Source organism: Schistocerca serialis, chromosome 3 (assembly GCF_023864345.2).
Source record: "Schistocerca serialis cubense isolate TAMUIC-IGC-003099 chromosome 3, iqSchSeri2.2, whole genome shotgun sequence".
Classification (NCBI taxonomy): domain Eukaryota; kingdom Metazoa; phylum Arthropoda; class Insecta; order Orthoptera; family Acrididae; genus Schistocerca; species Schistocerca serialis.
The window spans coordinates 917,765,906-917,787,219 of record NC_064640.1 but is presented as its reverse complement, the minus strand read 5'-3'; the positions used below and the strand labels follow the sequence as shown (position 1 = coordinate 917,787,219).

The following is a 21,314-nucleotide window of genomic DNA, read 5'->3' as shown; positions in this document are numbered from 1 at the left end:
GACGTACTGCATGCTTAATTTTAAATCATCAAGCATTTTTTTCAGTCTCGTCATCATCTGCTGAGCTAGTTATATTTGTCCTTCCTTGATGTGTGGTCATGACATTTCCTGTGGTCATACATATGTCAATTTATTCGTTATGCTATTCATAGTAGTTCACCCACCTTCCTATTTGGTTTTCCATTATCAGACTTATTCCTGCATCAACCTGTATTTGATTTTGTGTTCATAACCCTGTGCTCACCAGACCACAAATCCTGTTTTTTCTGCCTCCACACTTAATTAATTCACAATATATTTAATTCAACCTATCCCTTTTACATCACATAAATTTATTCTGCAGAAGTTGTCCTCACCTGGAGATCTGAAAGGAAGACTGTTTTACCTTTGCAGGTAACCTGGGAATTTTTTTGAATTCTGGGAATTTTTCATTGTTTCAGTTTTCAGTTAAATTTTTCTAATTTTGACTGGTAAGAACCAATACTCTAACAAAGGATATTACTGTATCTCACTACTGCAGAATAATACTGCAGCAATAAAACATGAATGAGAGAGGAAAAAGAAAAAAAAATAAATAAAATGAAACTTGAGTTGCCAAGGAAATGTGCCATATACAACAACAAAACACAGTGCTCATACAAGCATCTGTCAACAGCAAAATGTGTCAAAGGCATTAGGAAGACTATGCAATGCTTCATAACAACAAATGCCGCCAATGAGCATGACGTCACAACTGTTTACATTAGATTTGTTTGAGCAGTTGCGAACGAGGTCATGCGTATGCACAGTTTAGTCGCATATGAGTGGCACCTTCTCCGACTTCTGGCTACAGATATGTGGCTGTTAGATGTATAAGCAGTAAGCAGCCAGATGCTATCAGAAAAAATTTTACTGGCACACCCAAGCTGCCAGATTCATGCTTGCGCAACAGGCTCGGATCTAGGCAGTGGGTGGCAAACTGGGGTATCTGTCCTTGGCGGCAATTTCACGGGAGGGGGGGGGGGGGGGGGCAAATTCATATTCTTGAGGATAAAAACCTTGTTTCACATAGCACATAGCATCCTGCGCACATTGGTCTATCGATTATTCATATGATTTTGAAACTTGTCCCTGTTGGTTTCTAAACATTTTTGAACACTTTCTAAGTTGAATCTCGAATGAATCATATGTTGATTTTTGAATGCGTGCATAGTGTACATGGTGTCTCTGCCAGGGGACCACCTTTCACAACTGGAAATAAACTTTCCTGCAGACAAAAGGGGACGGGGCTATACGAGCTGAGCAGAATATAGCTGAACGGGTGAATTCCAGTCGCTGTTATGTGATCAAGAGGGTTTGCGAATGATCAGCATTGTTATAATTACTAGCAAAATCCATAAGTTCATACTACCACAATGGAAATAAATGACTAACAGGAATAACAGGTACGAAATATTATGTATTCTCTGTATATCCAAGAAAATGAAATTTTGACACAAAATTTTTGGTCAGATTGCTACACTAGTAAGGACCAGTTGTACAGTCCCCGGCTAGCAGCCACTTAAGTTGTATTCTGGGAGTAATGCGGAAAACGCATTATACGAAAACTTAATAATGCCTAACTGGAGAATAGACGCAGGGTAACTACACCGGTGATTGTATCAGGGTTAGTGAAGTTAACCGGACAATAAGTTTTGACACTGGCAGGAATAGTTACAGAATCAATGATGAAAATATTGTTTGTTTGAAAGAGGAAGGAGAAGAAACAGGTACATCATACAAATTATGGAAGAATATGACGATTCCAAATTTATATAAAAATTTCATACTACTGCTTTTCGATCTACTGCTTGGGAAGCTGGAGCGTATGAATGAAATGCGAAACTACTTTCTAACATAAGGTTTTATGCTTGTAGTAGGCCTAATAGGCATTTGGTATTGGCACTCCTTGAATTGTATTCTGTCATGTCATGAAGATGACCATTTGTGCCAAAAAACACTCTTTTATTTGATGTGTGTTACAATTGCTGCAATATTAGGCAGGCCTGTTTCATTTTATCTAGCAGACAGTGACAAAATACACATAATCAGATCAAGAAACTACACCAATTTTGGGTAGCAGAACATTTGATGAAGTTTGATGAGGTAATAGATTCTTTCCCAGAAAGGAAAGCACGCCATGTAAAGCTGTAGCAAGATTAGCGAGGAAAAATGCTGGACTTAAGGATTGAAGAGATATGTACTGTCTTGCTTGTCTCTTGTCTTTACTGTTTTTATGTAGCCTATATTTGATTGTCAGACAAAACAGCAAGTTATTAACTATAGGCGATAAACAGTGCAAGTATTCTGAAGAGTTCCTGTTCTCTGGTGACAAATACTCCCATCCAATATTAGTAGCGAGGGTAGAAGGGCAGAATGTCAAACCAGCTGACTGGGAGTAGGAGAGGCACAACAGGACTTTTTGATTTCCACTGTCCTGAGTGTAGCTTGATGGCATCCATTAAAAAATTACACATTTGAATTCCACAGAGAAAATCCAGTGATGTTTGGCACACTTTAAGATTAAATAACATACCTTACATTTCCTTGGACATGTATATTTTATGTATCAGACATCTTCAGAAAGATGTGCGGTACTAAATGAACATATTTTTGAAAAGTCAATTTTTCAAATTTTTGGTGTCCTATCTCAAATGCTTTGGTGGGGATGTAGTATTTCCACAGTTCGGAAATATCGTAGATCAAAACAAAATGGATTTCTGTGACCGGGAGCTATCAAGTGAGTTAAAATACATTCACATAATTACAGAAGACTAAAATATGTTATTAGTTTCAGATTTTATTTTATTTCCACCTTTCTGACAGTCAAGCATTGATTGCCTTGGAGAACCATTAAGTTATTGTTGTCGGTTTGCTAAATAAATGTGGCTTTTATTAATCTTTTCTGCTGAGGCAGTCAATTTATTTGATACGAAGTGTTTAATTCCACACTATTGGCCAGTTTCAACTGCTCACTGCATTTCAAGTGTACATTTTCATCTTCTAGCATGTATGGAATTATGCCATAATAAAGAACCAAACAAGAGAGAATACGGTACTGGTACTCCAAGAAGATATGCATCCAAATCTGGACATATGAATGTGCACTTTAAGCCAAATTATGCATTTTAGTATGTTTCATGAAATTCCGATGCTCTTGGAGTATCCTCTGATGTCTTGTTTCTTTTATGACATAATGTAAGATCTTTTAACGTTTTACTCGTACGAACATATGGGCTTCCTGTGTCATCGTAACTGCGCAAGCAAGGTGACGCCTATTATCTGGTGCTCTCTGGCAGCTGCTGAAATGAACCTATTTCTAACAGGTCACGGGAACTTTTTTCGAATGCTTGTTTGAAAAGCATTACTTTCAGAGTAAATTTCTTTTTACATAAGGTGATCCATGTGCGAGAATGTATGATGAATTTCTTAAATCACAGAGCATTTGACTCTCATTTAAAAATCAGCTCTTTGAGGATGACTGTTTAGAAGAATTTTGAGCCCAGAAGATCAGACATTTATGTCATCGTTAAAAAATTTTACTCGCACATTTGTGTGATGTATCTTAAAGTGAAACACACGCAAAAAAGACCAGCATTATATGTGAAAGCTTAACTTCTCATGCAGTTGATTAATCTTATAGACTAATATTACATATGAAACCTTTTCTTTTCTTGTAGAAACACGATGTATGTTAATTTAAACCATTAACTTTTCCTATTTGTGTGTCCGCGCTGCTTAACAGTGATGTTGCTATTGGCTGACTACATCACGTGTCCTATGCTCCGAATATCCGCTGTCATCGGCTGGCGAGATCACATGACGTAAGCTATGACTGGCTTACAAAATCGCATCGCTATCTCGATTTCAGTGCTTCAGAAAGTAACATGCGGTGTTTGGTGGAATTCGAATTTATACTTTCGTAATACGAAAATATGCAGTGTACATGTTGCGTCACATCAAAGATCTTTCCAAAACGTGTTTTTTTTCCCTGAGTTTAATTTTCCAAAGTGCTGGGAAATTCTACACTGGTGTATAAAACCATAGGAATTCAAAGGATTGATAAGTTTTACAGTTCTGAGGAAAAGTATACTGTCAGTTAACACGAAAAAAGTGTATTTTCACCTGGGAGAAAGTGTATTCGTAAGCAGGAAATCCAGGAATTTTTTTCCTTATCTGTGTATACACCCTGCTTTGGAATATTTTACCCAAAATAATGTCATCATCATCATTTAAAAATACAGCAGAGCTGCATGTCTTCAGAGAACATTACGACTGTAGTTTCCTCTTGATTTCAGCCATATTGCAGTACCAGCTAGCATGTCATGTTGGATAGTTTTACAAAGTGAGTGCAGTCAACCATTGATTGTTGCTGCTGCATCTACTGAAAATTGTGGCAGATGTGTAGTACATAATTTAAAAAAGTTTGATTTTGTTGTTGTATTTAAGTATCTTTCATTAGTAACATGACTACTGTCTGAGTCTCAACATGTTCAGTTTTATTAAGTTCAAGCAACTGTGCTATTTAGTAATTATAAGTGCCCAGCATGTAGCCTAACATACACATTGACTTGTTATAAATAATCGAAAAAGAAATTTACAAATGATAAGTGGAATATACAGTTAACAAACGATCCACCATTGCATAGAAAATTCAGTTTAGAAAATTCCAAAAATCACAAAGAGACAGAAAGGTTGGATAGTACTTGCCTGGAGATGGTGTACTTTGGACTTCTCTCCATAGAAATACTTAGACAGAAAACAGTACTCCTGTTTTTCATAACAGTGCATTCCCTTTTCAAGGAGGGGAATTGGTCCGGGAAAGGGGGTGGAGGGGGGGGGGGGGTGGGAGATGGGAGGCAGAGGCAGTCCGAATCTGTTTTTAGTAGAACCCACTTATTATGAAGAGGAAGGAAGCAAAGATGAAGAAGAGATTGTCAAATAGGTAGGTCATCAAAGGTTGTACCTTGATAAGCAGCAGAGCTGCCTTTGCTTGGAAGCAAGACACAGGTACTTTTAAAAAGTGATACAAGGAAAATTACATCAGCTGAATTAAAATTTCTTTGGGCCCTTTCAAATGTCTCCTCCAAGAAGCATTTCTCTGCAGTGCCCAAGCATTCACATGGCACATCACAGCCCACTGCTGCTAAGAACAGGTGTACTTGCACTACTGATACTGCTACCGCTACTGGTACTGCTACACTGATGTCACATGCCAACTGTTCCTATGTGGCAACCCGCAGTTTGGCTGGTCATCGATGCCACCAAGTAGTGGCGTGTGAAGGCTGCTAATGGGAGCGGTGTTAGGCCAGCAGTAACTCAGTGGTGATTCTGTGCCTCCAGTGGTGGCAGTCCACCACTGAGTACTACAAAAGCATAGTGGGGCTGTACACCTGACGGTTCCCAATTAAAGTGATGCTTTGACAGAGGAAGCATCCCTGAAAAGCACTTGTCAGTTGCTCTGTGTGAAAGAGGCCTTAGAACTGTAGAATGTTTATATATAACCATACCATGTTAGTAACTTGGATATAAAGATGAGTATTGCAATTTATTAAGTTATAAAATAAATATGAAGGTGACTGTTGCAACCCTCTAGAAACAAGGCAGTTAGATTATCTATAATTAGAAGATTAATGGTCTTACTGTTGTGGCAATTTCTAGACTAAGATAGGTTTAGGAATATGCTGTATAGCATAATCATAAATTGCAGATGATGCTGAAGTTTTAAAATATGATGTTCTTTACTTTTAAAATAAAGACACCCACAAATGAATATCCAGTTTAGAAATTAGGCTAGGGTGTGGTAATTGTGGTGCATTAGTAATAAATAAGTGGAACAATCTTAATTTAAAAAAGAAACTGGAAATGAGATTGAAAGCAATCTATCTCTACATACATACTATGCATGGCACATGGTGGAGGGTAATTTTTACCGCTGCTACCCATTTCCCTTCCTGTCCCACTTGCAGATAGTGCAAGAGAAAAACAATTTTCTATATGCCACCTTACGAGCCCTAATTTTCTCTACTCTTATCTTCGTGGTCCATATTTGAAATGTATGTTGGCAGCAGTAGAATCATTGTGCAGTCAGCCTCAAATGTCAGTTCTCTGAATTTTCTCAGTAGTGCTTTGCAAAAGAACATCTTGTTCCCTTCAGGGATGCCCAAGAGCTTTCACTAAGGTGGGATGGTGGAAGTCATCGTCTGCTTCTCGCATCGATCTTCTTACAGATACATGAATTTCTACTAACTTTTGCCTGTCAACATTTGCATGTTCTTTTTTTAACTGAGTGTGCAGAAATGTCTGCTTCATCAGCTTTTTCTGTCCTTAAGCCATTTACTTGGCACATACTTATCCATAGAGAAATTTACAATCAGTTTAAACTTTGCCAATAATTCATCTACATCTGTCATATCAGAAATAAATGATGTCTTTTCATTGTCTAAGTAAGGTGCTGACAATTGCTTGTCTGCTCTTTCTAACATAAATACTGTGCTAGCTTTCTTGATGGATTTATTAACTTAAGTAATCATTGTTGCTATGATATAATGATCACTAATCCCTGTCTCTATACTGACACTGTCTATAAGGTCTGGCCAATTTGTAGTTACAAGGTCTAAAATATTTCCATTGCATGTGGGCTGTTCAATATAGTACTTCGAAAATATGTATGTGTTCCATGCCTTGCTAAATGTTTTTGAGCTTGCTGTTTGGGTTTCAGCCCACTCTCAGTTCCGAAAATAATTTGTGTGTGACAGCTTTTCTGGAGGGTAGTAAATTCAGGAACTTTATTATGAATACTTCGACAGTTTACTGTTAAAAATTTTGACAGTCGAAGTGTTTTTACTCCCTGCTTATTGACTGGTGAGTATTCATTGGAGGACCTCAAACTACTGTCTAACCTAAAAAAAAAAAACGATGTGCACTGCACAAGTACTCTGCTACCCGAGTAGCTGCATACTTTGTGTAGTGCACCCCTGATCTATGAAGTGGTGTGATACAATTCTCCACCACTTAACTCAGGTCCAGAAGTCTGCAACCAAGACTGTCAGAATATTGACAGAGCCTTTGGTTGGGACCCTCCACTCGGCTCCAAACCAAAGGGCCCCAATCAGCCCCATGGGAATAATGCTTCAAATTGTGAGCTCTACTTGCACACCACAAGGGATGCCAGCACACTTGACCACTTCTGCCAGCCGTCTACATGAACGAGGATGGCGTCAGAACCCAAACGATAGCCGTCACTTGTGCTGACATGAGCCACAACTTGAAGATGGCTGAACCCTGAACCCTTGATAGCTGTAGGCAGGGCCTCCTCTGTATCTCGGTTGAGGCCCACCAGCATACATACTGAGTGCACATTGGACTTCTTTCTAGCCCTGGACTCAATTTCCCTAAGGGATCCATAATGCGCCTAATGTTGGAGCTCTCTGTAACTAGCCACCGTGTGCCAGCTCGGTCCCTGCCAAAGGAGCAGCCATCTGTCTGTTTATGGGATGAATCAGCAAAGCAACAAGTTAACATTGACTTTAATATCCTCTTTGAATATGGCACAATATTTCCATGGTGTAACACTATATGTGCTCAACACCCCATTCCTTTGGCTTTCTGCAGTCCTGCTGATGATGCTCTGTACACAATCCATTCCCAGGTGCTTCTGGACTGTGCAAGGTGTTTTTACAATAGCCAAGTCCACTGGCGGGAAGAGGTACCCAGTCAGATTGTAACTAGCTGATTTTATTAGTTTTGTGCTAACGTGAGCTTCCTTCCACTATTTTAATAATTTTAAGGCAGAATCCTAAGTCTTGCTGAGCTTGTTCCTTGTCTCAACTCACCTTGTTATCCAAAGGGTGTTGAACCCTAGTCTTCATTTGTTCTACTTTGCTGTGATTTCTTTAAATCAATTAAAACAAATGCCAGTATGGTTCTATCAAAAGGGCACTGTTGATTTTCTTCCCCATTCTACCTCGCTCTGAGCTTGTGCTCCATCTATAATGATCTGTGTCAATAAGGTGTTAAACGTTGATGTTCCTTCTCTTTGTGAATTTCTGGTTCATTCATACTTTTGGCAAAATGCCTTCAAGGACAAATCTGGACATCATAGAGACCACAACTCTTTGGGGATTAACCTCCTCCCTGTTTTCTTTACTCCATGCTGTGTATGGGGTAGTGGTAAGTTGCATTGCACATATTTTTCTGTAAGTTCACAGTTGTCGGTCTGATTGACAAATTGATAAGATTCCCAGTGCACATCCCTTATAACTCTTCAGATTGAGGCTTCTGGTCCAATGCTGTGTAAATGGGATAATGTGCACCATATACTGATCTTTGGTGGTGAGGTAATCCCTCGTGAAAAGCAGTTAGGTTGCTCAGTCCTAGTAAACTATTCAAATGAAGTTTTACACAAGCTGCATATTGGTGAATGTATGTGGGTTTAGGTTGGAGAGGTCCAGTGAATGAAATAATAATCATTATGAAACTTAAAAAAACTTGGCTGTGGGGGAAAAATAACCAAAATCCAAATAACATCAGTGAAATCAAAATCTGCTCCTGAGTAAAATCCACTATTTTATTGCTCCTGTAACTTGTTTCAATACTCCTTGGTGTGCCAGTCACAAGGTGATACAAACATTGCAGTGCAAGCCCTTTTGAGGTCACCCAGAGTGTGAGGAGAATTCCTCAGATGCTACATTGCAAGTTTCAGTTGGTCTCCAGAATGTTCAGTCTGGTTCCTGTCAGCTTGATACTGCAGGACATTTGGCAGTTCCTGCTTCCTGGAGATGATGATCATGAGGTGGGCATAGTATTGCTGTGCATTATCACCTTGAAAGTAGAACCCATCACTGCAACGTTGACAGCAGGGCTGAGAGAATCCTGTTCTGATATTGTAAAACTCTCAAAATAGCCATGACAGTAATGGGAGGCATCTAACTTCATACACCAAACCAGCCCTAAACATGACTGACCGACTTACTGATGATACTATATGACTGTGTGCCTGAGTCGAGCATTGATATGTGGTTGCCTCCACTCTATACTTTGATGATCATCACATTTCAGACAAATCTTGTGTCTCTCTTAGGAGGCATCCCAGTACCATTGATCCAGGTTCCATTCCAGATGTTCCCTTGCCTACTATCTCTGCACAAAATGGTACAGAAGGTTTCTACTGTTGTTGGTAATGGATGCCTAGAGGCCTGATTGATTGTATGGAGGAAAATGTGTAATGTATTGATTGACACAATCCTCTCAATTGCTTCCAGAATGGAAGTGCATGATTACAAGTGATAGTTTGTAGATAGTGTTGTTGTTAACTGCAGACAATCAGTTTAAGCCAGATATTCAATGTTTTGTATTTCACAATAGTGTCACACAGTAGCATGTAAACTGACAATATGTAGTCTAAGCTTGAAATGACCCTTTAAGTCCTGTTGACAGACTGAACAGTATACACAAGCCACAGTAGCCTGATTACAATTAGACACATCATGTTATATACTGGATTACACTGAGAATGAAGGCTTATTTTTAACTTTGTAACATGGGTGACTGTATTGAAAGAGTACTGAGAAAGAGGTTTCTGATTCAAGCAGACATTTTGAGCATTTTATGTACATGTTTTAAGAATTGACAGTTAGGTGAACGAAGTAATCCCTCATCATCAAGTCGTAACTAACATCTTCACTTTACCTACAGTAAACAATTGAAAACATTCCCGGTATGCCGCTCATACTTGTCCATCACTTGGCTTGATTTCCTATACCCCATTGTAGGAGTAAGCACGTAATCCTTCTCTCTTTGTTGCTCATGTCATGTGGAGTTTGATGACCTCTGTTTCTCCTCTGGAAGGCTTCAAAACAATTTTCTTGGACAATACTTTCAGACATCACCATAACATCTATGACAATGTCTGCTGATATGATTGTATCGTAAACAACTTACTTTGCATGGTGTGTTGTGTTTAAGTGGTTAAAGAATATTTATGCTAATAATTATTTTTGTTGAACACTGTCTGCTCATTGCTATATTATGAAATTTTGCTTCATCATCATCTGTCACTTAACAATTTTCCTTGTTTGTACTCACAGCAACAGTGACATCACAGTGCCGCTGTGTGCCTACATTTTTCATGCATCCGACCATTACAAAAGGCAGTCACATGAAATTATTCATTTAATTTCAAAATCTCAATTCTTATGGAAAATTTTCACACCAAGAAGATATTTATTCCAATAGAATCTCCTTGTTCTTTCATCCAGAAGATAAAGTGAAGAATACTCTCTGGACCATTACTGAAACAGTAATTCAGCTTTAAAATGAATGACCTTCTTAAAACAACAGGCACTTCAGTTACCTTAAAACAGTTTAGGGACGAGTTTTCCAATAAAACATTTATGTTCTAACCTTCAGTATGTCTCCCGAAGCAAACTGGCATTCTTTTTTTCTAGTGGACTACTTGCTATCCACACATATCAAATTCCACAGAGATTCTGCCATTATGTTGCTATGCTAACACCCCCTGGAGAAAAACCATAGCAGAAAGTAGATTTGACCATAGACCCAGTGGTTTTGCTGAGGTGAGATGTATTTCTTCTTTAGCAAAGTAAAGGGTACAGTGAAAATTTGTGATAAATTAAACTGTGAAATTTAGAAATTATAGATAGGAACTAGTAGTGTGGCAGCTTTCTCAGTAGCAGTAGCAGTAGTAGTAGTTGGCCATCATACTTAGTGTTTTCGTTTACTCATTTTATTATATGGTTCTGCGTGGAAGTGAATGCCTGTTCTTTATTTAGCACCAGTTCTCAGCTAATGATTGGCGACTCAAGAACTCTTCTGCAGGAACTTTTGAATGTAGTATATGGGTGAAAGGCAAACCCCATTACTTCCAGAGAATAGGTTTGAAACATTGTCTCCTGTTGATAATGAGACAATCCAAAAAGACTTGCCTCTCCAATATTCGCAGCAAAGTCCTAGAACTTGCCTTTCTCAAATAAAGTACTGAGACTTGATTGAAACACAATTTAGGAAGTAGTGCGAGTTAAAGCATGTGAAGCATTAATGAAGAAATAGAATAAACATCTCAAAGTGGAGTACTTATATTAACAATCTGAAATATTATTCTAGTGAGGTTCCAATAGGAATGAGATTCAGAGCCATTGGGTGTAAGGTAACTCATAAATAGTCTAAGTATGATAGTGCAATATTAGGAGATGGCTTTATCTTTCACAGTATTGACTAGGAGAACTACACATACATTACAGTAATGCTGAACACATTTGCTAAATAGTATTTTCGACCAATTAATGACACTGATGCTGATATAACAACAATGCTCACCAGAGGTAAAAATCCGATTAAGGACCTTAGGGAAGTACACGTGTCTTTGGTAGAACTGGTACCCCCTAGTACAATAAGTATCCTATGTATTGAGAGCATCTAGTTTCAGTCCCACAAAGCAGTCTGGTGTAAGTTTCAGCACGTCATAAACTGTGCTCTAGATAAAATAAGATAACAGGAGACAGCAAAGACCTTATTGAGACCTTTTGGAGAACATTGTGGAAACTTGGATTGTTACATTCTCATTATAAAAGAGAATGTATGGAAACTGACAGAGAAAACTTCATGCAACTCACCCGTCCCCTAGAATGGCTAATGGTAAAACGATTATTTCTCAAGTCATATCCTAGCAAACGATCTGTAAGAAAATCATAGGAAGTTCTCATCTTGTGTACAGTCAATTAAGGGACCAAAAGCTGATACTCAGTCTCTTGCAAATCAGTCTGAAGTTGAAATTGAAGATAACAAATACAGTGTCAAAGTATTAAATTCAACATTTTAAATTATATTCATGCATTAGACTCTGACTGCAGTACCATTGTTTGATCCCCACATACATTCCTGTATCATTGTTATTGAAATAAACACTCTTGATATTGAAGAATAGTTTAGACTATTCACAGCTAACTAAGCACTTGACCCTGATAGATTTCCTGGTTTTTACATTGAATAACTGTGTAATTAGCCTGTTTCCTAGGCTGTATGTATCAACAATCTTTCCCATATCAAACAGTCCAAAGTGGGCAAAAGCCTGTTAATTATCATTTTCAAATAAAAAGAATTTATGTCAGTCCATTAGATGTGCTTGGATGATGCAAATGATAACGCATTCCATACGAAAGGCCACAGTTCGGGCTTAAGTCTCAGTGTAACATAGTTTTAATGTGCCCAAAATTTCAGTGCAGTGTACACTCCACTAAATATATAAACATGTGATCTCATCATAATACTATCCATTGGTCAGTCAGTTTGTTTTGTGTCTCGTTGAACTACTTCATTGCCTTTCAGCATGCTGTAGCGAGGTTATCTTACACAATTAAAAAAACAGTTGTGCAGAACTCATCCTTTGTCACTGTTCCTTGGAATATTCCAAAGTGGATCTTTGTTTTCTGTTTTGAGTGGAATCTTGGTGCATGCATTTTAAATATGTTTTCTAGTTAGGATGATCTTGTGTTGTTTTCTTAGCTAGACCAAGGTGATTTTCAATGAGAAAACTTTTGTTTGTGGCACTGTGGTAAACCATAAAGATAATATCACCCAAATCATTATTAGCACTATGACACACAAGAGCATGCCATTAATTGTAGGGTCAGCACTATAATTTGGAGTACTCAACCAGTTCCAGGCTTCTTTGACCACCAGCTTTTGTGCTGAAATCTTTCCCATACTTTAGAATATTTGCTTGACATTTTTTCAAAGGTATTATTTCCAGGAAGTGAAATTTAAAATTTTATTGAAAATTTTTAACATTATTTGTCAAGGCACAAAGCAAATATGTTGACTTTCCATTTCTCAGTCTCTAACTTGTAGGAAGGACAATTTTTTATCACCAGTATGATAACCATAAAGCAAAATCTCTTAAAATTGTTATTTGTAAGCCATGTCATTGAGTTAAGTTATTATATACATACCTGTAACATCAAGATCTACATTTGTGGATGAGAGTTTTAAATCATTTTAATTAACACATTTTCACAGTTTGGAAATAAACTATTAATGTTTAGAAGACACTAACATATTCTAATGCACCACCAGCGCTGATGATATCAGTCACATGCCTGTGTAAAGTGGATACACTGGTGTTTGTTTTGTTTAAAAGTAAACCAACCCTTGGGCTCTTCTATATCGACTTCAGAAGAGTATGACTGATCTTCATATTGACAAGTCACATGCTAATGAAATCTGTTTAGCTCCACAGAAGACACCAATAGCAGTTATCTCAAAATCTGTGTATTTGTTATTCTGTAATGGATGCACAAAAAGAGAAAAATTTAAAAAGAAAATTGAGTGTACATGTTCTGTTGGTTATCTGGATTCCACCAATACATTTTTTATTTATTTTTCGCAGCACCTTTACTGAACAGACAATTTACAAGCCAGAAAAATCACATAATTCCTAAGGAATACCAAAATACTGGTTGATGGTTTATGTGTTGCTACATAAGCTGTGCTTGTACTGCATATATCTTTCTCACGTGCCACAAAAAATTCATCTTGAGTTGTATGATTAATTGACTCTAGTAATGACACATACTATTGTCTTTTTCAGGATATATGGACAAGACTCTCAGGATGGGTCTAACAGTGACGTCGTAGAAGAACTTAAGAAACAACTGCGTGAGAAAGATCTTGTGCTGACTGACATACGCCTTGAAGCTCTCAGCTCTGCACATCAACTGGAATCATTGAAGGACACTGTTATTAAGATGAGGGTATGGCTTTCTAATGTAGTGTATTTCTTGTCAAAACAAAAGCTTTGGTGGTGTTTTTATTTATATGAGAGACAAATTAATCTTCTCTGAAAGGCTATATAATACCCTTCAAAATGAAGAGTGAGGCATAATAAAGAGCAATTTTTAAAAGGCTGTTAAGCAAAAACACTTTGTTAAAAAAAATTATTTCATACTCTTAAAATACATGAAAAAGCATTCTCTGCAAGAGTAAAACATCAGTTATTTTTTTAAGATAACTCTGGAAAGATGACATCTGTTTAGACACACACATTCTTCCAGCTGGACCTTGAAGTGACTCATCACATTTCACAGCATTGCCAGCGGGATTTGAACAACTTCCTGTTGGATCTGCTCTTTCAGGGCTTCAATTGTTTGAGAAGGGTTATCTTGGTAAACTTTGCTTTTCAGATAACCCCACAAGAAAAAGTCAGATGTTGTGAGGTCCAGTGAATGAGAGTGCCTTGAAATATCCACATTTCGGGAGATCACATGGTTTGGAAACAAACGATTGACAATATTCATGCATACTCGGGCAATGTGGGAGGTTGCTCCGCCCTGTTGGAAAAAGTCTCATCGTTCACTTCATAGTGTGCAAGTTGTGGAGTAAAAGAGTTTTCCAACATATCTGCATATCTCTCCGAAGTCACTGTTACAGCACTGCCAAGGCCATCTTCAATAAAGTATGGCCTTATGATCCCTAATGAAGACATGGCGCACCACACAGTAACTTTTTCTGAGTGCAATGGTTGTTGATGCAGTTCTATAGGATTGACGTCACTCCAAAATTGAAAGTCCTGCTTGTTCACATGACCGGAGAGATGGAAGTGAGCTTCATCACTCATCCACAAATGGTTTACAATGTCCTCGTCTTGATCAATCATGTCCAAAAATTCTAAGCAGAACTGTCTTTGGCTCACATAATCTGTTTCCTTAAGGGCCTGAACCATTTGGATTCTGTAGGGGTGAAAGTGCAAATCTTTGTGTAAAATTCTTCTTACCATTCTTTTTGAAATCCTAAGTGTAATGCTGTGCCAGTGAGCTGAGCGATGAGGGATTCTCTCAGAGGCAACTCTTACACATTTGATGTTTTCAGGTGTGTGCGCAGTTTCTGGTCTCCCAGTTTTCTTCCTTGTTGTTGACACCGTCTCCTCAAAGTTTTTAATTGCGCAGGTATGTGGCACTGGCCAATTCTGATTAATGTTGAAGTGGTTGCGGAATGCATGACGTGCTAGCTGGTACAAACTACCATTTTGATAAAATGCTTTGACAGCGTATGCACGATTCTGTGGGGTCCAGCGCTCCATTATGACTAAATGCTATTTCGCGCCAAACGTAACAGGTGCTATCCTCTCCACCTCTCTCCAACGCAGTTTGAGTCGCGCACTTTTTAAAATCACTCGATATTATGCCTCACCCTGTATAATGAGAGTTCAGATTACGTAAAAGGCATAATTATTATTGTGTTAATTTCTATGTGGTTGATAATCTGTTTACTTTCATTGCACAAAGAGTCCTGTTCTCTTTGATAGCACAAAAAGTAGTAAAAATCTGCACCTGTGCTAAACTGGCATCATAAATATTTTTGTAATAAAAAAAACAATTGTATTCATAAAAAATTTTGGAAAAAATTAAGAAAAATTTAACTTTTTTAAACAAAGCGTATAAAATTAAAAAGATGACATATTTCCACCCACAGCTTGCCATGGTGCCTGTATAGGTACTTCCATAGATTACCCCCCTCCCCACAAATACTCACAGTTTGATAATAAGCTCAAATGAACTAAGTAATGTCAACTTATAGTAAAAATTTACATACATCTAATAATGAGAGGATCTTTCAGGTGTGCCACAACCATAATATGTTGTTAAATATCAGGTTATGAAAATAAAACTTATCATGTTATCATCTACTTTATAAGGGTCTCTTGTTTCAGAATGAAATGCTAAATCTGAAACAAGACAATGAGAGACTCCAAAGGATAGTAACTAGCAAGTCATTGACGTCCTCGCAGAGCTCATTGCCCATAACAGATAACATCGAAAGAAGATTTAGTATGACTGAAACAACCACAATACCAATACCAGTTGGTAAGATTTTCTATTTAATTATTATTGTTATTGTGGCTACAAGGTTAAAGGTTTTTCTTGTAAAAAAGGTAGTGTGTGTAGGTTTTAATAAGTGTAAGCTATATACTGTGTGAAATAATTTTCCCTTTCCAAGTCTACTTCAGACGTGTGAAAAGAACAATTACAGAGGAAAGGAAGCACTGCCTGCAGTTCCAGTGTTCTAGTCTGAGAGTAAGTTTCTCAGTTTGTCAGGCTCATGAAATATTATCTTAACAGATAAATGTAAGTGTGCTACCTGTGAGAAAAGAATCCACATAGAATAGTTATTATGAAGAATATACTCACTGTCGTAGCTCTGAAACACACTGAAATTCATTTCATTATCTATCATCCCACTCTGTACTTACTTCTGGTGTTACAGCACTTTTAATCCATTTTGTAGAAAGAGTAACTGTAGTTCATCCGCTGTCATCTCTTGACAAACTTGCAAGTCTCATTTCCTATCTTCTGTGCCTATCATTATTCTAGCACTCCTGCAACATGTATACCGTCTTAATCTGAATGTACGCTACTTTTAAAAAAATAATCTCTCGTACAATCCTTTCATGTTTGTATAAATTTGTATAAATGTGCCAGATATTCAGTGGCGTTCTGAAGATATCTGATTCCATCGCTTTTGCAGGTAAATTCTTCAGCAAAAGCAAATGTGTCAGCAGAAATCTAGTTAACTGTTCCTTTTCCTGTGAACATGTATCTGTTAAAGTGTGTCTCCCAACTGCAACTGTTTAGTTTGCTAAACACTTCTCCACTCAACATTTAAGCCAAAAATACTCCATGATTCGGATTATACATTAATGGTGGGTGAACTCAGCCATGTTTAATTTATAGGAATGTCAAAATATTTTTTTTTTCCAAAAAAGAATAAGAAATCAGAACATTTTTGTTGCAACTGTGTTGACTACAATGTTGATATGGCATCAAACCGGTACAGAAAAAAAGCATTTTCACATCATGCCATGCTGTGTGTATTGTTTTATCTTTCCGGTATTCATCATTCTATTCTTTCATATCATAGTGTCCCCAGCTTTATACTGCTTAGTCTTGTTTCACACTGCAGCATCATTATGGCAGTAGAATGGTGGCAGTTCGATTCCATCATTCATGTGTGTTTTCGGAGAAAGGTTAGTTAATGCAAATAAAGAGACAGCTTCATTTCATAGTATCTTGTTCATTGCTAGTGTGTGTGTCTATAAAGTGAGGGGCAATGTACATTATACATCAGTGGTCCACAGAAAACTGCTATCGGCCACAGAACTCATTTGTTGCTGTTTCACAGAGATGTGTCCGACTGGAACTTGGTGAAGTTGCAGTTGTTATTTCCTTGAGGAACCAAACATATTGACCACATCTGTGAGAACACAGTCTTTTTTCTACTTACAGTTGTGTCTGATAATAGTGCTAGGGTTTTCTCATTTCCACTCCACTCTATTCAGTGTTGCAGTATTCTACAATAACAACACTCCAGTCTCCTTCTTTTTTTCCTGGCCTTTATTGTGTAACTCCACAAGATCAGCACGTTAGTGTTTGGATTTGGTAATTTTAGTGGTTGAGTGTGGTTGGATGCCCTACCTGTCACCACAAGGACTGCCACCCCATCCCCTCAGTGATGGAATTTGTGTACCCAATCTGTCTGCATCCCATTTTACCCCAAGTGAAAGTGTGTGAGCATTTTCTGGATGTTTGTGAATCATGTAACTGAGGTGAACATGGGTACCAGCCCAGATTCACCTAGTATGTGGGAAACCACCTAAAAACAACATCCAGGCTGGCCGGGCACACAAACCCTCATTGTTAATCTGCCGGGTGGATTCAATCTGGGGCCAGCAGGCCTTCCCAAATCCCAGAGCCAGCATGGGACCTGTGTGGCTGTCTGGGTGGGAAATTATATTACTTTAGTTATATTCCATGGTTTCAAAGAAAAATGGTCTCCAGGATGTGGAAAGAAGTCGAAGATGTACCTTTAATTTAATGGAAGTGCAATGCAGTAAAATACATTTTACTATTTCTAATTGTAAAATAACTTAAAACATTAAATTTAAGAGTTTATGTAAAGGCATTGTCAAACTTAAAGTTCCTTAATTTTGTCTTACCCTCCACTACATTATCTACATAACATTAAAATTACTGTGGCAGATTATTGTATACTTGTGCACCCATCTGTATTCCTGAACTGATGTTAATGTCCTGAAGTCTTTGTTGAATTTTTTGTCCTAGTCTTATATTTACACTTTTCACTATTTTTTGAGAAAAGACATATTATGTATCTTTTTTTTTTTTAGGTAGTAGTAAAATACCCAGTTTCTTGGAAGATGTTCTAGAATTAACACCAGACCTAGACAATTTGTTTTCCAGTTAAGATTCTCCCATAAAATTAACACTTTCTACTACTTATCATATTTCATTGTTTGAGAAACAAATTTTTGTGGCTTGTGGAGTTCTAGAAGTACTGAACTATATGTACTGAGTCTTGTCTAAAGTCAATGACATTTCATTTGCCTTGAACCATCTGTTGATATTTTTGAATAATTCCTTAGTTGCCTTTTCAGTAAGTGGGAATGGTACTACCTTTCATTCCTATATTCATGTAAGGTGTGATCAAAAAGTTTCCATGTGAGGACATTGTTTTAGTGTATATGTAATGTAGTGCGATTCCGATATGGATATATAAGCATCAACACATAGGCAGGGTATCAGTGTTGTAATCATGTCTTTGTGACATGCATGCAGAAATGTGAACTATGATGTCATTATTATCAAATGTGTCCAAATAGGACCAATGTGCTGCTGCTGTTCCTTGGCTGCCTAAGGACAAACTCCGATAGAAATCCATCAGAGAATGAAGAATGTGTATGAGGCAGCATGTCGGTCGAAAACTACCATTTTGAAATGGTGCACAAAGTTCCTTGCTGCTTCATGATAACACATGTCACCCTATCGCAAATGTCATAATGCAGAAGTTAACCAACTCAAGTGGTAGACACTCTAATACCTGCCCTATAGTCCTGATCTCTCCTCATGTGATTATCACCCCTTAGATCCTTCAAAAAAGGACTTGAAAGGTCGACAGTTCCTGTTGGACAAGGATGTGCAGCTGGTGATTATGGACTTCTTCACTCAGCAGGACAGGGTGTTTTACCTGATAGGTGTCTTCAACCTGTTGCATCAGTGGTATGATTGCCTCATTGTTCACAGCAATTTTGCTTGATAGGCAAACCAGTTCTGAACTGTATGGCCTTCAAATAAAAACTTTTTGATTGCCTCTTATATCATAAAACTATTAGATGTCAGCCTCAGGAAAGATCGGTTTGGTTTCCAGGGAAATGTGGACATATGAGGCAACACTGACACTATGTCTTGTCTTAGAAGATACATTGAAGAAAGGTAATTCCATGTTTCAGCTTTAGGTTTAGAGGAAATGTTTGGCAGTGTTGCTGGTCTACATTCTTTGAGATTCTGAACAGAATGTATAGTGTCTTGAAGCAAGATTGTACAAAACGTATCAACAAAAGTAAAACAAGGGTAATGGAATGTAATTGAATTACATCAGGCGATGCTAAGATAGTTAGATCAGGAAATGAGACACTAAAAGTAGTAGATGAGTTTTGCTATTTGGGCAGCAAAATAACTGATGATGGCTGAAGTAGAGAAGACACAAAATTCAGATTGGCATTAGCAAGAAAAACATTTCCAAAAAAAGAGGAATTTGTTAAATCAAATATAAATTTAAATGTTAGGAAATATTAGCTGAAGGTATTTGTTTTGAGTATAGCCTTATATGGAAGTGAAATGTGGACAGTAAGTGGTTTAGACAATAAGAGAATACAAGTTTTTTAATGATGTACAACTTGACTAAAAGAAGAGATCAGTTGATATGACATATCTTGAGGCATGAAGAAATTGTCAGTTTGGTAATAGTGGTATGCAGATAGGGGGGAGGGGTGGTAATTGTAATGGGGATCAGGATATAATAAGTGGGTTCAAAGGTTGTAGGATGCAGTAGTTATGCATAGACTGTAATAACTTCCATCTGAACAAATATATTTCAAGGACGACGCAATGCATGAAAGTCACAGATCAAGTAAACAGAGTAAGACGTGTGTCACTTTAACAGTCAAATCATAACTGAGTCCCAGTCTATCGGCCGCTGGCTGGCTGGCCGCTTAGGTGGCGCTGCTGCTGCTGCATGGCTGGCAGACAGCATCGCATGTATAGGACACGCGTAACTGCGCGGCGGCCATTCTTCATTCTCTGATGGATTTCTGTCGGAGTCGCAACACTTTTCCCCCCTTTGAATTTTTTGCACACGTCTCGATGGAGGTGGCCTGTAGATTGCTAATGTCCATAGGTGTTGTTTGACTGGCAGTAAAGTCTCGAGGAGGAGGCTTCCCGTACGGACGGAAGTGTCTCCGATGACAACGGGTCGAGATGACAGGAGACATGTGGGTCGAATCTGCTGGGGCCCCATCCAACAATCTGCCCATTGCGGCAAGTCCAGTTGTTATAACAGGAAACATGGGCGATGTGTCCGCGTCCGTAGGAGAAGGAGGTGGAAAGCCGCATCGCAGGATGCAGACCAGTGAAAAGGCACGTTTTTATGCAACAGGCGATGCAACGGCTGAGCCACCGAAGCAGCAGATGGTAAAAACTTGTGATAGTATGCTATTTTCCCCAAGAAGTCCTGCAGTTCCTTAACAGATGTAGGGCGAGGAAGGGCATGATCGCAGCGACAGTTTGCTGAAGCGGACGAATACGATCCCGAGAGAGTTGAAACCCCAAGTATGTGATAGATGCCTGAAAAAATTTTGATTTCTGAAGATTACACTTCAGACCGGCAGTCTGTAAGACATGAAAAAGTGTGCGGAGATTTTGAAGACGTTCGTCAGTGGTGGAGCCAGTGACAACAATGTCATCCTGGTAATTTATACACCCAGGGACAGTGAGCAATAATTGTTCCAAGAATCGCTGAAAGAGAGAAGGGGCACTGGCAACCCCGAATGGCAATTGTTGGTGTTGATAGAGGCCGAAAGGCGTGTTAAGGACCAGAAACTGCCGGGAAGCAGTGTCGAGAGGAAGTTGATGATAAGCTTCTGACAGGTCAAGTTTAGAAAAATACTGGCCTCCAGCAGGTTTAGTGAACAATTCTTCAGGTCGAGGCATAGGGTAAGTGTCGATAAGGCATTGAGCATTTACAGTGGCTTTGAAATTACCATAGAGATGAATATCACCATTTGGCTTAGCAATGACAACAACAGGAGAGTACTACTCACTGGAAGTGACAGGAAGAAAGACCCCTGAAGCAGTGAGACGATCCAGCTCCCGTTTGACCTGATCACGAAGGGCCACAGGAATGGGCCGAGCCCGAAAAAACTTAGGCTGAGT

The 21,314-nt window shown here is 38.4% G+C and overlaps 1 protein-coding gene across 3 annotated transcripts in view; it reads left to right on the top strand.

Annotated features, from left to right (window-relative positions):
• The window catches only part of LOC126471177 (protein sickie-like), a 749,505-nt gene that overhangs the window by 688,971 nt on the left and 39,220 nt on the right, over positions 1-21,314 (top strand). For all 3 annotated transcript variants that reach the window (XM_050099283.1, XM_050099285.1, XM_050099284.1), the window contains 2 exons: positions 13,625-13,787; positions 15,743-15,896. In XM_050099283.1, coding sequence (XP_049955240.1) covers positions 13,625-13,787; positions 15,743-15,896 — 317 coding nt within the window. The remainder of the gene's footprint in view (positions 1-13,624; positions 13,788-15,742; positions 15,897-21,314) is intronic.